Raw genomic sequence first — 16,179 nt, forward strand, 5'->3', positions numbered from 1 at the left:
TTGACCAACTGCCACTTTGCTCGTTTGAAAGCCATGACGTCTCTCTCTCATGGGTGGGCCAAATTCTCTGGGTGGGAAAAGCAAAGAAAGGGGAGGTAACCTTGCCCCTTATGACCTCATAAGGAAAAAGATTCCAAATCGGCCCATCTGAGCTTTCATTTTCTCAAAGGCTGAGCAGGATACCAAGGGGTCGGTTTACACCTTTCACCATTTCTAGCCACTGGGGGACCATGGGGAGGTTGGGGGAACTCATATTAATGTTAAAAAACCTTAAAGTGAAATTTTCATGCCATGGGACCTTTAATGTAACAAGCACGATTCCAACAAATGTAGTATGGACCTTGCAGTGCTGCTAAGCCATGAAAAAAAAAAACTCCTTTACTAAAACTCACCTACGCAGCACTTTTGGCACCCTTTAGTGTCTGGAATTTTATTGGACACAGCAAACTTCCTTTAAACAGGGAAAGAAAGAAATCAGAGTCACTCAAAAAGGGCTTTTCTTGTGTTGAGATGATTCAAAGTGACATTAATGTTCTGTTTCCATTGGAAGTTATTTAACTTGTCTACAACTAAAGACAGATACATAAAGAGGAGTAGAGGATAACAATTCAGTTGATGGAAAAAGTAACCGATACATTTGACAGTTACCTGGGAATCATCTTATCAGGCAGCTTGTGTGTGGGAATGGCTACTGGTAACTTCTGTAACTGTCTGGCCTGTTCAAACATACCGCTCAGACTATGGGAGTACAGCTGTGAGGCTTTTCCTGGAATTGAATAAAACAGAAGAGGACAGAATAACAAAGGGGAGAACAGAAAAGAAGAAACCAAAAGTAAAGGATGTATTATGTTGACTTAAGATACAGGATCTACAAAGGGTGTTGTGAAAATTATACTATTCCTATAGTCAACTTCCATCACACAGAGGTGTTGTAGCTCACCAGATATGGAAAGAAGACAATTGTTCATGACATATAGCCAAGTGCACCGCCGAGGAAAGAGCTGCAGACAGAAACAAGTTAGAGTGAGAATTAAGATGAATAAAGACAGTTTCAATGATCAAAGAACTTTTTTTAATAATTGCGGTTTCTGTTTGAAAAAACAAACACATTGTACCAGATAATACTATCACTGGAAAGCACTATTGAGGAATCTCTTGCATATAACAGAAAAAAAATTTAAAAAGTGAAAACCCTGTTTTTCCTGATATATATTACTTTCATCATAAAATGTGTGATCTCTAGTCTCACCTGTTCCATGGAGGTCTCATGTAGCTCATTAAGGTTTAATGTGTAGATTCCCTCCTCTGCTCCGAATATCAAATACTGGTCTGAAACACACACAGAAACAAACATTTTAGCTCACATTAGACAACACAGAGAAGCTCCTTCAATAGTCCGGTTGGTTTGATTCAGGACCTAGTCATCGCCCTGTAAATTACATGTTCAACACTGTATCAGGTTTCCTATTGGTTACCTCTGGTGTCGGGATTGATCCAAGAGGTGGCGCAGTGGATCTTCAAAGGACAGCCGTTGAACACCTTGGAGAAACACGCACCCATCTGCGAATGGAAGGAGACAAATGATAAACTCTGCAGATTATGATGCTCGAATGTGTTGCATTCTTTTCTTCCTGAGTGATGTTTTGTTCAGAGAAAAGAAAACCTTGTTGAGCTAGCTACTGACTCTTCTATTTTATTTTCTAATTGTAAATAATTTGGTTTGAATAAAGGATCAGTTGCTATAGATTAAACCAACTGAAAATACAATGTAATGCAAAAAAGAAATGAGGCATACAATTAAATATTTTATATTCTTGAAATGTTGACTTTGTCATTTCAAAGATTCTGTTTTACTGGACAATAGCACGTATAATAACGGTTTTCTAAAAAAAACTGTTACTTACATGGACTTTGGGTGTAGGAGGGAGACCATTACTGATTGGCTTCTAGGACAGACAGATACACACAAACACACACACACACACACACACACACACACACACAAACACACACACACACACACACACACAGACAGACACAGACACACAGAGATAAAGTAAGTCGGGATAATTAAATAACTCTGTAACTGAGCGACCACTATGGGTTGCTAGTGCAAATGAAAGGAAGTGACTGGCTTCCCACCAACAAAACACAGCCAACCACATTCAACAAAGTCAACTTGACTTTTTTCTCTGCGCCACAGTATTATGTTGATAATTAACACTTTTATGAATGAGTTTACTTTGAGATAATTCCGTTAAAAGATCCAATTTAGAATTTGACACACTTGAACTTCTTCAGGGATCTCTGGAGGTCTCCGAGCCGCCGCTGGACCACCAAGTCTGCTTACCGGAACGTCCTTCTTGTCTTTCCGTATGGGGACACTAGGGGGCATGGTGGACTGTCTGTCTGCTGGACTCTCCCTCTCTCCCTGTGGATGTGGAGCTGTGTTCAACCCGTTACCTGTTACCAACAACACAAACACAACTCAATGAAAGTCAATCAAAGTGAATGTGTGTGAGGGACAGAGGTATGGAGAAATTAAAATTAAAGAAATTAAGAAAGATATATATATATATATATATATATATATATATATATATACACACACACACACAGTATATATACATAGATAGATAGATAGATAAAGAGAGAGAGAGAATACACAGCTATGTGTGTGAGAAAAAAGTGAATAAAACAGACTCCGATGCAGAACTTATGCCATAACAATCCACTCACACTGACATTTCTCTCATACATATCATTTATTTTTATGAGTACAACATAATCTTCAGGGCTGAAGACACAGAGGAGTTAAACTAAAACAGTAACAAACACACTACTGGGAGCAGAGAGGGAGGGAAGGAGGGAGCAGGCTAGCAGGAAGAATACAGAGGATCAAATGTAGTCATGAGAGAAGCAAGGTGTTAATGCACCACATACAAACTGCTAGAAAGTGGTCAATATTGGTCAATTCTGACTGGGTTTGTCTACTCTACCACTCTGGCAAGTAAACAACAAATCAGCAAGCCCTACTCTGTTAAAAGAGTTAGAGTTGGCTGATAACTGAGATTTTTTTTGCAGTAGCTCTAGACAAACACATGATGAATGGGAGACTAGTCACACACACAGACGCACAGCGCAACTCCACCAATGCGTGCTTGCTGAAAACTTAGAGGACCATTCTAGCATTACTGTATAATTCTAAACTGTTTTCTATCTGTTTAATGTTTATGCTGGTTTGTTTTAGAACAACAACAAATCATATTCTTTCCAATCGGTTTTTAATCTCTGGGATTCAACTCTAAGCACCACAGTTAACGTCTGCAGAGAGAAAGTAGGTTCCAAAATAATTGGTAACATTTCTAAAGCACAACCAAATTGTTAGAGTTTCTACAAATAGAGATCAGTCAACCAATAACCAACTTGTGATAATAGGACACGACACCTTGTCTCCTTCAATTTAATTGCCCAGTGACTATATGTAAAAAGGAGTAGCAAAGTCTGTAGGGTGAGCGGGGAATGGAGATATGTACTGTATCAAAGTAATAATGAATGCTATACTGTAATAATTTCTTCTGAATCATTTCTGATGATTTTTATAATGACGTCTACAATGTTTTACTGATTTTAGATTATCATTAAGTGATTTTTTGTTGGACCCCAGGAAGATTAGCTCCTCCCACTTTGGTGACAGCTCATCTTCTTTTTAACAATAAATAATAAACAATAAATTCAATCATGTAGGTAAACAGGTGAAACAAACTTTTGGCAAGTATCTAGTCCAGAGATTATCTTGATAACTAAATGTTAGATCTGACAGAACTGTAGCTTTTAGAAAACGCCCTTTTTCTTTAGTCTAAAATATATTTTAGCATGATTAAATGCACTAGAACTGATTTGATGTAAACTGTATTGATATGTGAATTACTAAAAGTATCCTTAGCCAATTTCTAACAAGAAAATTGATTAGTTTCTTCTCTGGTGTTTCAGTTAAGCTTTCATCTCTCATGTATTAAATAGGGAGAGAGAAAATATCGTGTGATATTTCGTATCACTACCCTGTGTTGTTGTCTAAGTTCTGATCAGTCCGGACAATGCTTTCTCCTCTTCCTTCTTCCTTCTAAGAAGGGATGAGGACCTGTAGCAGGCTGATAGCTATTGACTGATTGATTAATTGATTGGATTAAACAACCAATCAGAGTTCACAAAAAATGACAAACACTTATATTGAGCAGGAGCTGATGGGACGGCAGAAACTACAAATAAAAGATGTAAAGCACTGTTATTAATGAACTCATGGAAAAAAGAAATCAGACTACGAAGACTTGACTAATGGGAGACCACACAACCAATCGAAGGGGACGACAGGGTCTGCGATCACTACCAATCTATCAAGGGGCTGCTCTTACTCTCTTCCTCTTCCTTCTCTTTTTCCTGCTCCTCTTTCACCTCCTTCAGCACCTCCCATGCTTCCTCCAGCTCCTCCTCTGTGTGAGGCGTGTGGAGCCACTCCCAGAAATGCCTAAAGCTCCCATCATCCTCTGGAGCAGAGTTTTCGACGTCCGCGCACGTCGGGCTCTCGTTACCTAGGCTACTGCGGCGGTGGGGCGGCAGCTTTGGGGGCGGGGGCCGCGGAGGGACGTTGGAGGCGGCCTTGGCGGGGCTCGGCGTGTCTGGGACTGGACAGCGTTTGATGGTCCCTCCCCCTCCGCCGTCGTCCTCGCTGTGTGATTGGCTGTCGTCGTGTTTTAGTTGTTGCTGCTGCTGCTGCTGTGGTTGGGACGAGCAGATCGACTTGGGCTGAGGGGAAATACAGAAAAGGACAGTCAGCTCATGTCTAAAAAAACACTACATCACATTTTCAATGGCACTAAACAGAATTCAGGACAACTATGTTACAAAAAAGGACTTAAACTGATCTTTAAAATGAAAACTCAAATGACAAATTCATTGACTGTGGCTGATGCATTCAGTTGTTAATACCTTGGGAGGAAGGGGAGGTGGGAACTTTGGCCTCATGATAGTGCTTGATTTACTGAAGAATGAGAAGAGAACATTGGACACTCATGACAAAATACATAACATTGACTACTTAACATTGTTTGTTACAAGCAAGAGTTGAACTAAAAACAACATACAAGCATAGGCTATGGTTTAACTTGCTATTTTAGAGCAATTTTCCCTTTGATAATGTATGACAGATTCAACAAAATCACATATTTTAGTATCCATACCTATTCTAAAAAAACTACTTATACTAAGAAAAATACTACTGTCAGTTGCTTTGAACTTTGGTAAATAGGCTGGATCACATACAGACAAAGAAGAACAATTCTTGAAATCTACTGTAGTTTTTGAAAGATTTTCTGCAGCCAGACTAAATGTAGTATTTTATAGGGTGACCAGATGTTAAAAGAAACCCTGAAATGACAAGAACAACCATAGCCCAACACTATTCAACACTAAAACTGACACAAGAGGTCATTAAGAACAACTACAGATGAAGCATGTGTATAATCCCTGAGAATAGCAATGCTGATACTGGAAATCAGATAGCAATTACAGCCAGTGTTGCTTAAGGATATGCATATCTTTCAATAGACTTTTTCAGTGGAATTCCATTGCTTGGCAACAGCATGACCCCTGGTTAAAGTCATTCCCATACACTGCAACAGGAAACCAACTTTGCAAAAGTCTAAACTCCAAATCTCAATAAAGTATGCTTACTTGTGGTCATCTTTGTTAAACAGACTAATGATTTTGACTGCAGACCAGCATTGCTTTCACAGAGACTTTATCCATTTTGCTTTATAGACTACAGATTTATTGAGCCACCAATCGGAGCACTCAAATCAAAACAGACATAGGCTGGGGGCCAATCACGGTGAGCGCAAATACAGAAACACTAATACAAATGAGACAGTAATTCAGTTGAATGGCGGTCAACAGTTATATGGCTTAACCCCTTAATTTAAACTTTGATCAGTAGAAACTCATCAGTAACTGACATTGTATAAAATTCGGGGCTGGGACAGCTAAAAAGTTACAGTCTGTGACTGAACTTGTTAGTCCCCCCAATGAGGAATCAATGTAATTGGAACAACACTGTCGGCGCTTCCTTGTGATTCACCGGTGATTGCGCACCACCCCCACCCCTCCTTCACGGATGGATTCTTCAGAAGAGGTAATCATCTTGTTATTGTTGTTGCATCGGTAACTTAAAACGCATCAAACTAATGTCGCCGGACTACACCATTTTATTAACATGGTCATACTGAGAAATACAGAGAGTTTTGTGAAGCTGATTAGCTTTGTATGAACTCGTTTGGCGCCTTGAATGTAATGGTCATTCATTAATTAATTAATTTAATAGCGTTATAATAGCATTAGCATTAATAGCAAGAACCTCCTTCAGGAGAGCATGTAAGAGTTCTTAAGAAAAACACCTTTGCAGAAATTGCGGAAGCAGGCATGAAAGCATCTAAAAAGAAAGCAGGTTCATTTGTAACAGCACCTACTGGCCCTACACTGCAAAAAATTAATGGAGAAATGCTGTTTGTGACAAGGAGCTACAGAATTAGCAAATACATGTAGCAAGCCAGCATGGTTAGCTTTTGCTAAAAGCTAAATGTTTAGGCCTATATTTGGAGCTAATGTTTTGTTTATCCTTTTTGACAACTTGGGAGGGATGCACTCGGCACAGATTCTGAAGTGCGAGTGTACACCTCAAAAGCTTTATTTTCTGAAGTGATTTTGGCCATACAACATTAGCTTATTCAACATGTTTACAGTCAGAAAGGGTTGCTCTGATTGCACTTCCCACTGCTATTGATTGCAGTCCATTTAGGAATCTAGGTTTTTTCTATTCTTGCAGTCATTGCACTGGGGCCTGCGGTGAAAAATATACGACTTGAAAGAAAGCTCTGGCCTGCTGAAAACACTTGGCTTTGACACAATGAGGGATGAGGCTAGACGCCAAATGCACAGTTTTATAGAGGCAGGAGAGGACAGCGTGAATGCACACGCACACACACACTGTACACACAGCAAGGAGGCGCACAGATGGCGATGCAAGTGGAGAACAAAACAAGACAACAACAAATACGATGTCTGTCAAGGTTATAAGGATCACTTATCTAAGCACCAAAACTACACCCAGACCTCCTATTTCATGGATCAAAGAACAACTAAGAATCCAATGAAAATGAATTGATAGGACGTGCTGGAATTTCGCATGTAGCTGGGTTAACATGTAGCTACCGTGTACTCTTTAATGCTTTGGTGTTCAGCTCTACCCATGGCTAAAGTTATTCACTGCCCCTGTGTATCTATGGAAGTAAAATGTAGAAATAATCAAAATATTCTATATTATCACACTTCAAGTGAGTTTAGGGTTACTGTTAGTAGCTATTAAACTTCACAAAAGACAGTAGTAATGGCAGAGACAACACAACACACACACAGTAAACACACAAACGCAGGTGGAATATGTGGCTTGATGGTGGGGTGTGCTGCATAGAAATGCGTTGATGAAACTGTGGCAAAGACAGGAAGCCTTCCGCCTTGTCTCACTCCTCTTTCTCATCCTTTCCCTTTTGAGAAGACGGAGAAATGGATGGGGAAAGAAAGAGAGATGGGAAGACATGGCGGGAGAGGCTTCCAGACTTCCAAGACTGGGAGAAAACTTACTGAGTGTGAGTTTCATCATCATCTGCACCATCATCATCCTCATCATCATCATCCCCTAAGTGTGCCACATGGCCCCTGGGAGAGGAGGTGAAGATAGGAGGAGGGTGGGTAAGAAAGGACAGGGGAGAAAGGAGGGGGGGGGGCAGAAGTAAAGGATTGAGGCAGAGAGGGCATAGTAGGGAGAGATTAAGGGAGCAAGCAAAGGAGGTAGGATGGCAACATGAGGAGGATGAGGTGGAAGAGGACAGAGGAAGAAGGGAAAGGGGAGGGAGATCTGAGTGAAGCTTCATCCACAAACTCCTTCTATCCCTTGAACCCTGGGCAGATCGGACAGGACTGAACAGATCCAAACTAAAAAATTAATTCTGATCTCCGATCATTCCTCCAAACCCGGGCAACCAGGAAAGATCAGCCACAACATGCCGCTGGCACTCAATTTACTGTTTGAACCTGTACAGTCCTTACAGATTTACACCCCCCTTGATACAGTACACCTAACTTCTAATCAGTCAATTCATAGTAACTCAACCTCAATATTTATCCCGTAAATTCTCAAATATTATTTAAAACAACAGCTGGACAACAACAACACATTGGACAGCAGATTTTCTTTTTTATGAGCATATTAAATCATGTTTTAGAAAGACTTCTCTTGGTTTATTAACCTGCTACTGTTTTTGATTTGATGTTGAAAGCGGAATTGAACAGAAATACTGCTCTCCCTCACAAGATAACTGCATTTGCTTCTTCTTTGTCGTTCTTGTGATCAGTGCGAAGCAACTGGACTTCAAGTAGTGGAGTAAAAAGTAGAATATTTCTCTCTGAACTGTAGTTTAGTAGAAGTAGAAAGTGGCATGAAGAGAAAAGACTCAAGTAAAGTACAAGTACCTCAAATGTGTACTTAAGTACAGTACTTGAGTAAATGTACTTTGTTACCTTCTACCACTTATAAGCGCCTTTCTATTAAACTCAACACTTCCTGTAGGTGTTTCAAAGTAAAAGTATATGAGGACACAACTTTTCAAGATCATCACATTTATGAAACCTCAATTCAAAGTAAATATACTGCTCACATTCCATCCATCTAGAATTTCTAATTCCATGTCACATACACTATACTCATTTTTTCTTCTTGTACTGAGATACAGTAAGATATTTTTAAAATCTGCTGTTTCAAAACAAGAAACTGGAAAAAAACACAGTTAGACGCTAACTACCAAACCTGACACTAAAAGAACGTTTGAACTGCATTTCATCCAAGTCTGCAAACTACCGTCTGCTTTCTGAAACAGAAGATGTAATGTAATACAACCACAAAGACTGAAACAAGTAAAGGCTGTTCTACTCTACTAGGTTCTCTCTGTCAACCAACTGAAACAAAAACTAAACCAAAAGAAACTACAATATGACATCTAGATCATATATGTCAAACATTGATTCAGCAAACCTGGCTTTTACACAATATAGATCTGCAGCACATATGTTGTATCAGATTGCAGAAAAACGGCTAAAGACACCCACAGCAGCTTTGGCCGGAAAAAACTGTACACACGTACATGTGTGTGTTTGTGTCAGCACATATGAGAGTGTGAGTGCGTGCGTGCAAGCCATGCTTTGCATGAAGCTCCTATGAAGCACAGCCTTCTCCTGATGACATCAAAGCATGAAGCAAGCTGCAGAAGGGAAATAAAACCCAGAAGAAGCCAAAATGCTGAGAGCAGTGAGAGACTAAAGTCATTACAACAACGTTAGTTGCGTGTGATTGGCCCGATTAATCCTGCCATTAAAAACGATTGGCTGATGGGTGGGCGTGGTTAGAAATCACGAGGCCCTGAGTGAATCAGGATATGAGAGGGGTCTGACTTACCTCTGCTGTAGTTCCTCCTCCACAGATTTGAGAAGACTCCTGTTGTGTCGGACAAATCAAGAGAAAAGTATAAATGAGAGAAAGAAAGAAAATAATTGGACCTAATAAAATAATAACTTACAGAGACAATCTACATGCTTTAGAAAATAGTTTGCCCTGATCTTAACCCGAGTTTCTGCTTAGTGCACAGAAGCACACTTGAAAGCAGAAAGCTCACACAAACACACAGCTCAGAGAACACCCTTTAGCTGCAAACTATGAATAAATCATCAAGCATACTGTACAGCTTATAAAAAACAAAAACTCGCCCCATCTCAGATTCTGGCTCTCCCTGTTAGTCCACAACCTCCCTCAAGGTTGTGGACAAACAGCAACTAAAGATTAAAGAAGGGAAGAAACTTCATCAGAGAGATAAAAAGATGAAGGTGTAAAAAGAGAAAAAAAGACCTGCAGGACAAAAAAAGACAGCAAGAGAGACAAAAGGGAAGAAAATGACTTACTTGTTACCTCCCAGTAGACTTGGTGAATCGTGCCCGTACTCCAACTGCAAGTCCTACAAGACAAACAAATGACATTAGTACTGTGACATAATACGTCATAACTAGCTCATTGAAGTAGGTGCTACTCTACTCAATTTCTGAAGGGACATAAACGGGGCTGAAGATCCAGACCTATTGCCACAATAAACCACACTGAAATAGTGACTTAAACTGAAAGTCTGTTCAATTGTCAAATTCCTGCATGAGCTGCTACTATACTGTAGCGGCTGTGGCGACTGCTAGAAGTAACAAACATCACCAGTAAAACAGCAATTTAACTCAAAGTTCATTTCATAACAATATACAAACACAGATGTACACAGTGAGCCTATGGCGAACTCTACATGTGTAGATTTGACTTTTGCTGAATTCACATTGTGGCCCACAAATATGTATAAATAATAAGATGTCAGCCCCAACAGCAAATCCCTCTTGTCTTCGTAGATTTGATACAGACAATGCTCGGCAACAACAGGGTCGCTGATACAATAGAAACTGTACCTATTAAATGGAAATGAAAGGTGTATAATTTCTGTTCAAGTTTTATTTTAGGTCCTCCCAGTGGTGAACATATCCAGTATTTCACAAAAAGCAGAACAACTTCAACCAGCAGATTTTATCAGCTGTAGCTAGCTAGCTAGCTAGCTACTTAAGCAACCCTACAATCTGATGGGGAAATACTACACAGTGGATGTGCTAATTGAGAACGAGGCTTTTTTATGTAACCTGTAACTCCACAAACTAATGTTACCTAGTAAGTAAATGGGCTAGTTACAGTTTCTACGTTTTGATTGGACGAAAGCCGTTCGGTAGACCCTCATATACATGTTGGGACCCCTTGGGGAATGCGGGCCCTCAGATTGGAAGCCATTGTTTTATGAAAAAAAAGCAATGTATCATCAATCAGGTATGTTAGAAGAAGTCTTCTTTCTAAACCTGAATGCAAGACAATTAGCAGAGCTTTTTGAATGTATTCTGGATTATTGTGATTCCTACAGTTTTATAGTTGTGTTCCTGTAGCATCTTTCCAACCAGGTGCAGGTTGATTAAGGTTGACAATAACAAGCACTGGCTGAGTTTAGCACCATTGTCTGACAGAAACAAATCAATACTTGGTTTCACATCTATAACATGAAGCCACAATGTGAATGCAGCATTGTGTCACAAAAACAATGTAATAACCTAACAAGCATGCAAAGGGAAACGCACACATACTGCACACACACATACACACACACAAAAGAGTCCCTGTTGCGCTGGTCAACTACAGGACGTTAAGAAGTTAGAAAACATATAAGCAATAGTGCATGGAAGAGAGACCAAACATTCTGTAGAGGGAAATACGTATATATATATATATATATATATATATATAAATCAAACCGGTATTATACAGAAACCTTAAAGGTTGAGTGTGAATGTTTATAAATTTGGATATAAAAAGTATTCTTTTGTGAGTAGGAATGCTTGTGTACATAAGCAAAGCACTGCAACACTACCAATCTTCAGACGCGCAGCTCTACCACTTAACTGAATCTGACCTCTGAACTTTGTCTGTGTGCGCGTGTGTGTGCGTGTGTGTGTGTAGTTTGTCTCACACAAACTCCATACCTAACACACACAAAGCAAGATTTACAATCTGATTTGATTGACTGTTCACTGTTGAGTAAATGTGTGTATTGCACGTGTATCTAAAAACAACAAAAAAGAACAACAACATCACTGAAGACTCTTGTCCCCATGACAACTGCACCAGTAAGTGAGACAAAAGCCAAGGCTGGAAGAAGAAGAAGAAGAAAAATGAACAGTAACAGACGGACGGACCAGAATAGATGGAACAAAACTGTGAAAATGAACAAAAATACATAGAGCAGCCAAAACAACCACAGCACTCGGGAAATAAAAAATAAAAAATAAAAGAGACAGCAAGGGCTCAGAAAGCAAGAGAGCCAAAGGGAGGACAGGGAGTTGTCCTTCAGAAACAGATTTAGAATAAAAAGGAAAGACGGAAGTATAAAAAAGAAGACATAAAGTTAAAAAAATGGAGACAGATTGAGGAAAGAAAAGAAAAAAGACCAATGTAGGTGGACAGGGAGAGGCCGAACGAGAGAGAGAGAGAGAGACGGATAGAAAGAGTACTACCAGATTAGATCTCGCGGTATAGTAGAGCTCCTCAACACAGTCCAGATAGGGCTCAGATTCACACTGGTCAGCAAGACAGAGCGAGAGAGACCTCAGTTAATACATTAACCTGGACTGATGGAGGGAACGGGGGGGAGAGGGGGAGGACACTGACACTGATGCAAGAGACGATGATGGATGAAAAATGGATAAGGCCAAAAGGGACTCTGAAGTCCATGGATCAGCAAGACAGATAAGAAGGGAGATACTGGAATATTAATCTGAAGAGAAGAGGGGATGAATCGGGGTACAGGATGAGAGAGGAAAGGACGGAATAAACTGCTCTAGATGGGGGTTCATAATCAGCAAAACTGAGGAGAGACATTAATAAATTATTATTAAGTATGTCTCATCGGTGCTACGTGAAGCTTGAGAAATATAAAATGAATATAGATAGCTTTTTATACAGCCTCCTTCAGTGAAGCCATGAGACAATAAGAAACCGTTTTATTCCAGTGATATTATAAGTAGCATTTTGTTGAATTCAGACCACATGCTTCCTTAATCCAGGTTCTTAAAAGCTGCTATGAGTGTGATTTTTTTTTTTTAGGATTACACGTGCGGTTAAACATGACGAAGGTTACCCCAGCCCTTGCCTCTTTGCACCATCTGGGTTTGCCAGAGTCTCTTTTGAGCAAAGATGCAACAGAAGGCTGCTGCTCATTAGCGATTATGTTATTAATAATATATAACAATATGAGCGAGGTAATGACTTATTGATTTTAAAATGCTACATATAGCACCGTAATCCTGAATGGACATCTCTTGGGAGGGCTGACAACAACACTGGTCAGCTGGACAGAGAGAGACCCCGTGTTATTACATTACTTTCAAGGAGAGGGTAGAAACTGAAGGACAAATGATGAATGTAGACCTACGTTGGTGACTATATTTCATAACATATATCCAAATTGCTTGATATAAAGATGGAGGGAAAGAGGAAGGACAAAGGCATTTTAGAATGAATTTCATCAGCCGACTTGAAGGGAATATTCGGGGAGTTTGTGGAAAAAGTGCCAAGGAAGGACAGAAAAAGAGGGAGTGAGGGAATGGAAGACTTAAACAAGACGCTGTGATTGTGAATGAACCCTGCACCATCCCATTTGTCCACACTCCTTTCAGCAGTTCTAAAAGAGATAGGCAATAGCATAACCATCTAGACTGGGTAAAACCAGCCCGATCTGCCAGTGATTTGATGTCGCCCCACAGCTCAGGCAGGAAACCTGTACATTTTTGTATTCTGCTTTCAATACAAATCTGCGGGGACCAATCACAAACTGGCTCATCCACCTGGCGCTCTATTAGCGGGTTTAACACAATGACGATAAAGAAGCGAAGACAAGCAGCTTTGTGTTTACATTCGTCATGGCGGCCCCCGGAGAACAGCAACCTATTGAGGCAAAGTACGTCACCTGGATCGTTGGTCTGATTGGTTGAAGGACTATCCAATTGCATACAGAGTCATTTGATCACGCCTCTTACGCGGTAGAAAATACTGGGGCTGGCAAACTCAATTCCTTCTAGGGATTCAGTTTACTCTGAGTCACTAACCAAACTGATCCGGGTTGTGCGAGTCACTTGAGCCATTATTGGCAAGCCTAGGCAAGCTTGCAATGTTTAGGACTGTCTGCACGACCTAATTGCATTTTAACATACTACATTTATACACCAAACCTACAGTAGGGCTAGCTAGGCTGCGTACTGACCATGGTATGTTATTTCAGAAGTGAATGGCTTTTGTTGTGGATTTGCTTTACCCTGAGTTGGAGTAGAGACTTCACTCGCTCGTCTGCTACAGATCTACTCACAGCCAGCTGACTCACGCAACAACTCATGAGTCATCGACAACAAATGAGTGCCATGGTTGTGAGCTGCCGGCTCTGAGTCTGCAAGTCGAGAAGTTCCTATAACCTGTCTCGGGTTGTCTCTCTGCTCACTCAGTTGCTTGAGTTGACTTGTGGAATTGTGGTTGCCTACGAAGTTGTTCGTAAAGTTATAAAGCTTTTGGCCGCTAAGATGGCTTGGACTAGTAGAAGCTAATGTTGCAGGAGGTTTGCATGTGGCGCGGTTATCATTTTAGATTGAACTGTAGTAGGACTCAACTGATCGAGTTAACGATACTAGAGACTCATGAGTTAATTTAAAGAGTCGGGTGAAAGATCTGAGTGAGTCACGACTCAAACAGGTTTAGAGGGGTGGCCTCTAGCTCACCCAGTAACAGCGTTCGCGGCCTGTTGCTGCGTGTCTTGCCCCATCTCTCTCCCCATTTACCGTCTATCCACTGTCACTAAAAAAGGGAAAAAGCCCCCCCAAAAAATCTTTAAAAAAAAACCCAACTCAAACATAAAGCGAAGATACCATATCTGCCCTTACATTTCTATCCAACCTGGTAGATATGTGTTCCATCCATCCATCCATGTGAACAAGGAGAAACTGGGGCAAGAAAACTAATTTTAACAGCGCATCAGCGCGTTCACAGTTCTTGTTGTGTCCGTGTCAAAGGCTGCTGGCTGGCTGGCTGGCTGGCTGGCTGGCTGGCTGGCTGGCTGGCTGGCTGGCTGGCTGGCTGGCTGGCAGTGTCGCACCATGCCGAAGACAGAAGGGAGACAGCAAATGCTTTATGCAATTGTCTGCTTTCTTTCTGCAACTTTCAACTTTCTGCTGCTTATCTAGGTCAGAGCTTGTTGTTCTCCCAAGCAGGATCGTCCTGCATTTACAGGGGGAGCCTGAGGCTTTCAAGGCCAGGTCAGACATGATTATCCCAAAAGCCTGTTCTGGTTCTAGCCAAGATTTTGACATGGCCTCCACAGGAGGAACCCTGACCAGATGCCTTTACGAGCTCAACTGGAGCCCTGAACCTAAAGGAGAGCCCTGACACTGATCTCAATTCATCTGATTTTGCACCCGCCTGCCTAAAGATTTTTGAACCTCTGCTGGCATAGATTGGGACATCCCTACTTAAAACGCCTCAATTTTAAAACTGCCAGAGTAAATTATGTGGATGGGCTTCATGTTTGGTTCAACACAGAATAACAACAACATGAATTGTTTGGGGTGCTTCCTGTGAGTAAGTGAGAATCAGCCATGCTGGTAACCAGTGAAGTGACAACCACACAGACACACAGAACACTCACACTCTCACACAGACACAAATGCCACAGCTAATAACTCACCGGTTCATGATGAGGTTCGGTCTCCTTTCTTAAGGGAGGATCAAACTTCACTTGACCAACTGAGGAAGATAAAATAAGATACAGAGAAAGGGGTAAAAAAACAACAGTGAAACACAAAGGGGAACAGCACGGGATAGGGGACTACAGTGAACACAGAGAGTTTGAATGTTCTGGCCACTTCGGTTTTCTGTGTTAAAAATAGATTTGTTAATGTTGACCTTGTGTATGAACTCACAGTTAATCTCTGACAGTGTTTTTCCCTCTCTGGCACTCCTGCTGGTGGAACGAATACGATGAGGAACAGATACCGGAGACTATCAGGAGAGAGAGAGAGAGAGAGAGAGAGAGAGAGAGAGAGAGAGAGAGAGAGATAGAGAGAGAGAGAGAGAGAGAGAGAGAGAGACAGTCAAAGAGCTGTTTAAAGAATATACACAGTGTAGTAGTTAACACACCACTGAGTAAGATTTCAATAGGCTAATTCCTGTGGGTGGGATTTGATGACACAGCAAAACAGCCAATCACTCTCTGCAACCAAACAACCAAAACATAGCAACGCAGCCGACGGAAAACACAAACCTTCCCTGGCAGGAACATTGTTTCCCCTGTGTGTTGAAACTGTCCTTGTCTGTCCCTGTAAGGTAACATTACTGCTATACATACAGTGGGTACGGAAAGTATTCAGACCCCTTTAAATTTTTCACTCTTTGTTTCATTGCAGCCTTTTTCC

General features: G+C 40.9%; 1 protein-coding gene across 1 annotated transcript in view; it reads right to left on the reverse strand.

Moving 5' to 3' along the window:
• Positions 1–16,179, reverse strand: part of LOC117960528 (mitogen-activated protein kinase kinase kinase kinase 3-like) — a 49,044-nt gene that overhangs the window by 8,328 nt on the left and 24,537 nt on the right. The window contains exons 12-26 of the mRNA XM_034898471.1: positions 15,688–15,766; positions 15,453–15,511; positions 12,241–12,303; positions 10,060–10,112; positions 9,560–9,598; positions 7,693–7,767; positions 4,987–5,038; positions 4,413–4,803; positions 2,351–2,463; positions 1,905–1,946; positions 1,476–1,560; positions 1,250–1,329; positions 941–1,001; positions 649–766; positions 393–451 (exon numbers count right to left, since the gene is read on the reverse strand). Of these exons, the coding sequence (XP_034754362.1) occupies positions 393–451; positions 649–766; positions 941–1,001; positions 1,250–1,329; positions 1,476–1,560; positions 1,905–1,946; positions 2,351–2,463; positions 4,413–4,803; positions 4,987–5,038; positions 7,693–7,767; positions 9,560–9,598; positions 10,060–10,112; positions 12,241–12,303; positions 15,453–15,511; positions 15,688–15,766 (1,369 nt within the window). The remainder of the gene's footprint in view (positions 1–392; positions 452–648; positions 767–940; positions 1,002–1,249; positions 1,330–1,475; positions 1,561–1,904; positions 1,947–2,350; positions 2,464–4,412; positions 4,804–4,986; positions 5,039–7,692; positions 7,768–9,559; positions 9,599–10,059; positions 10,113–12,240; positions 12,304–15,452; positions 15,512–15,687; positions 15,767–16,179) is intronic.

This window comes from Etheostoma cragini, chromosome 17, assembly GCF_013103735.1.
Source record: "Etheostoma cragini isolate CJK2018 chromosome 17, CSU_Ecrag_1.0, whole genome shotgun sequence".
NCBI lineage: Eukaryota > Metazoa > Chordata > Actinopteri > Perciformes > Percidae > Etheostoma > Etheostoma cragini.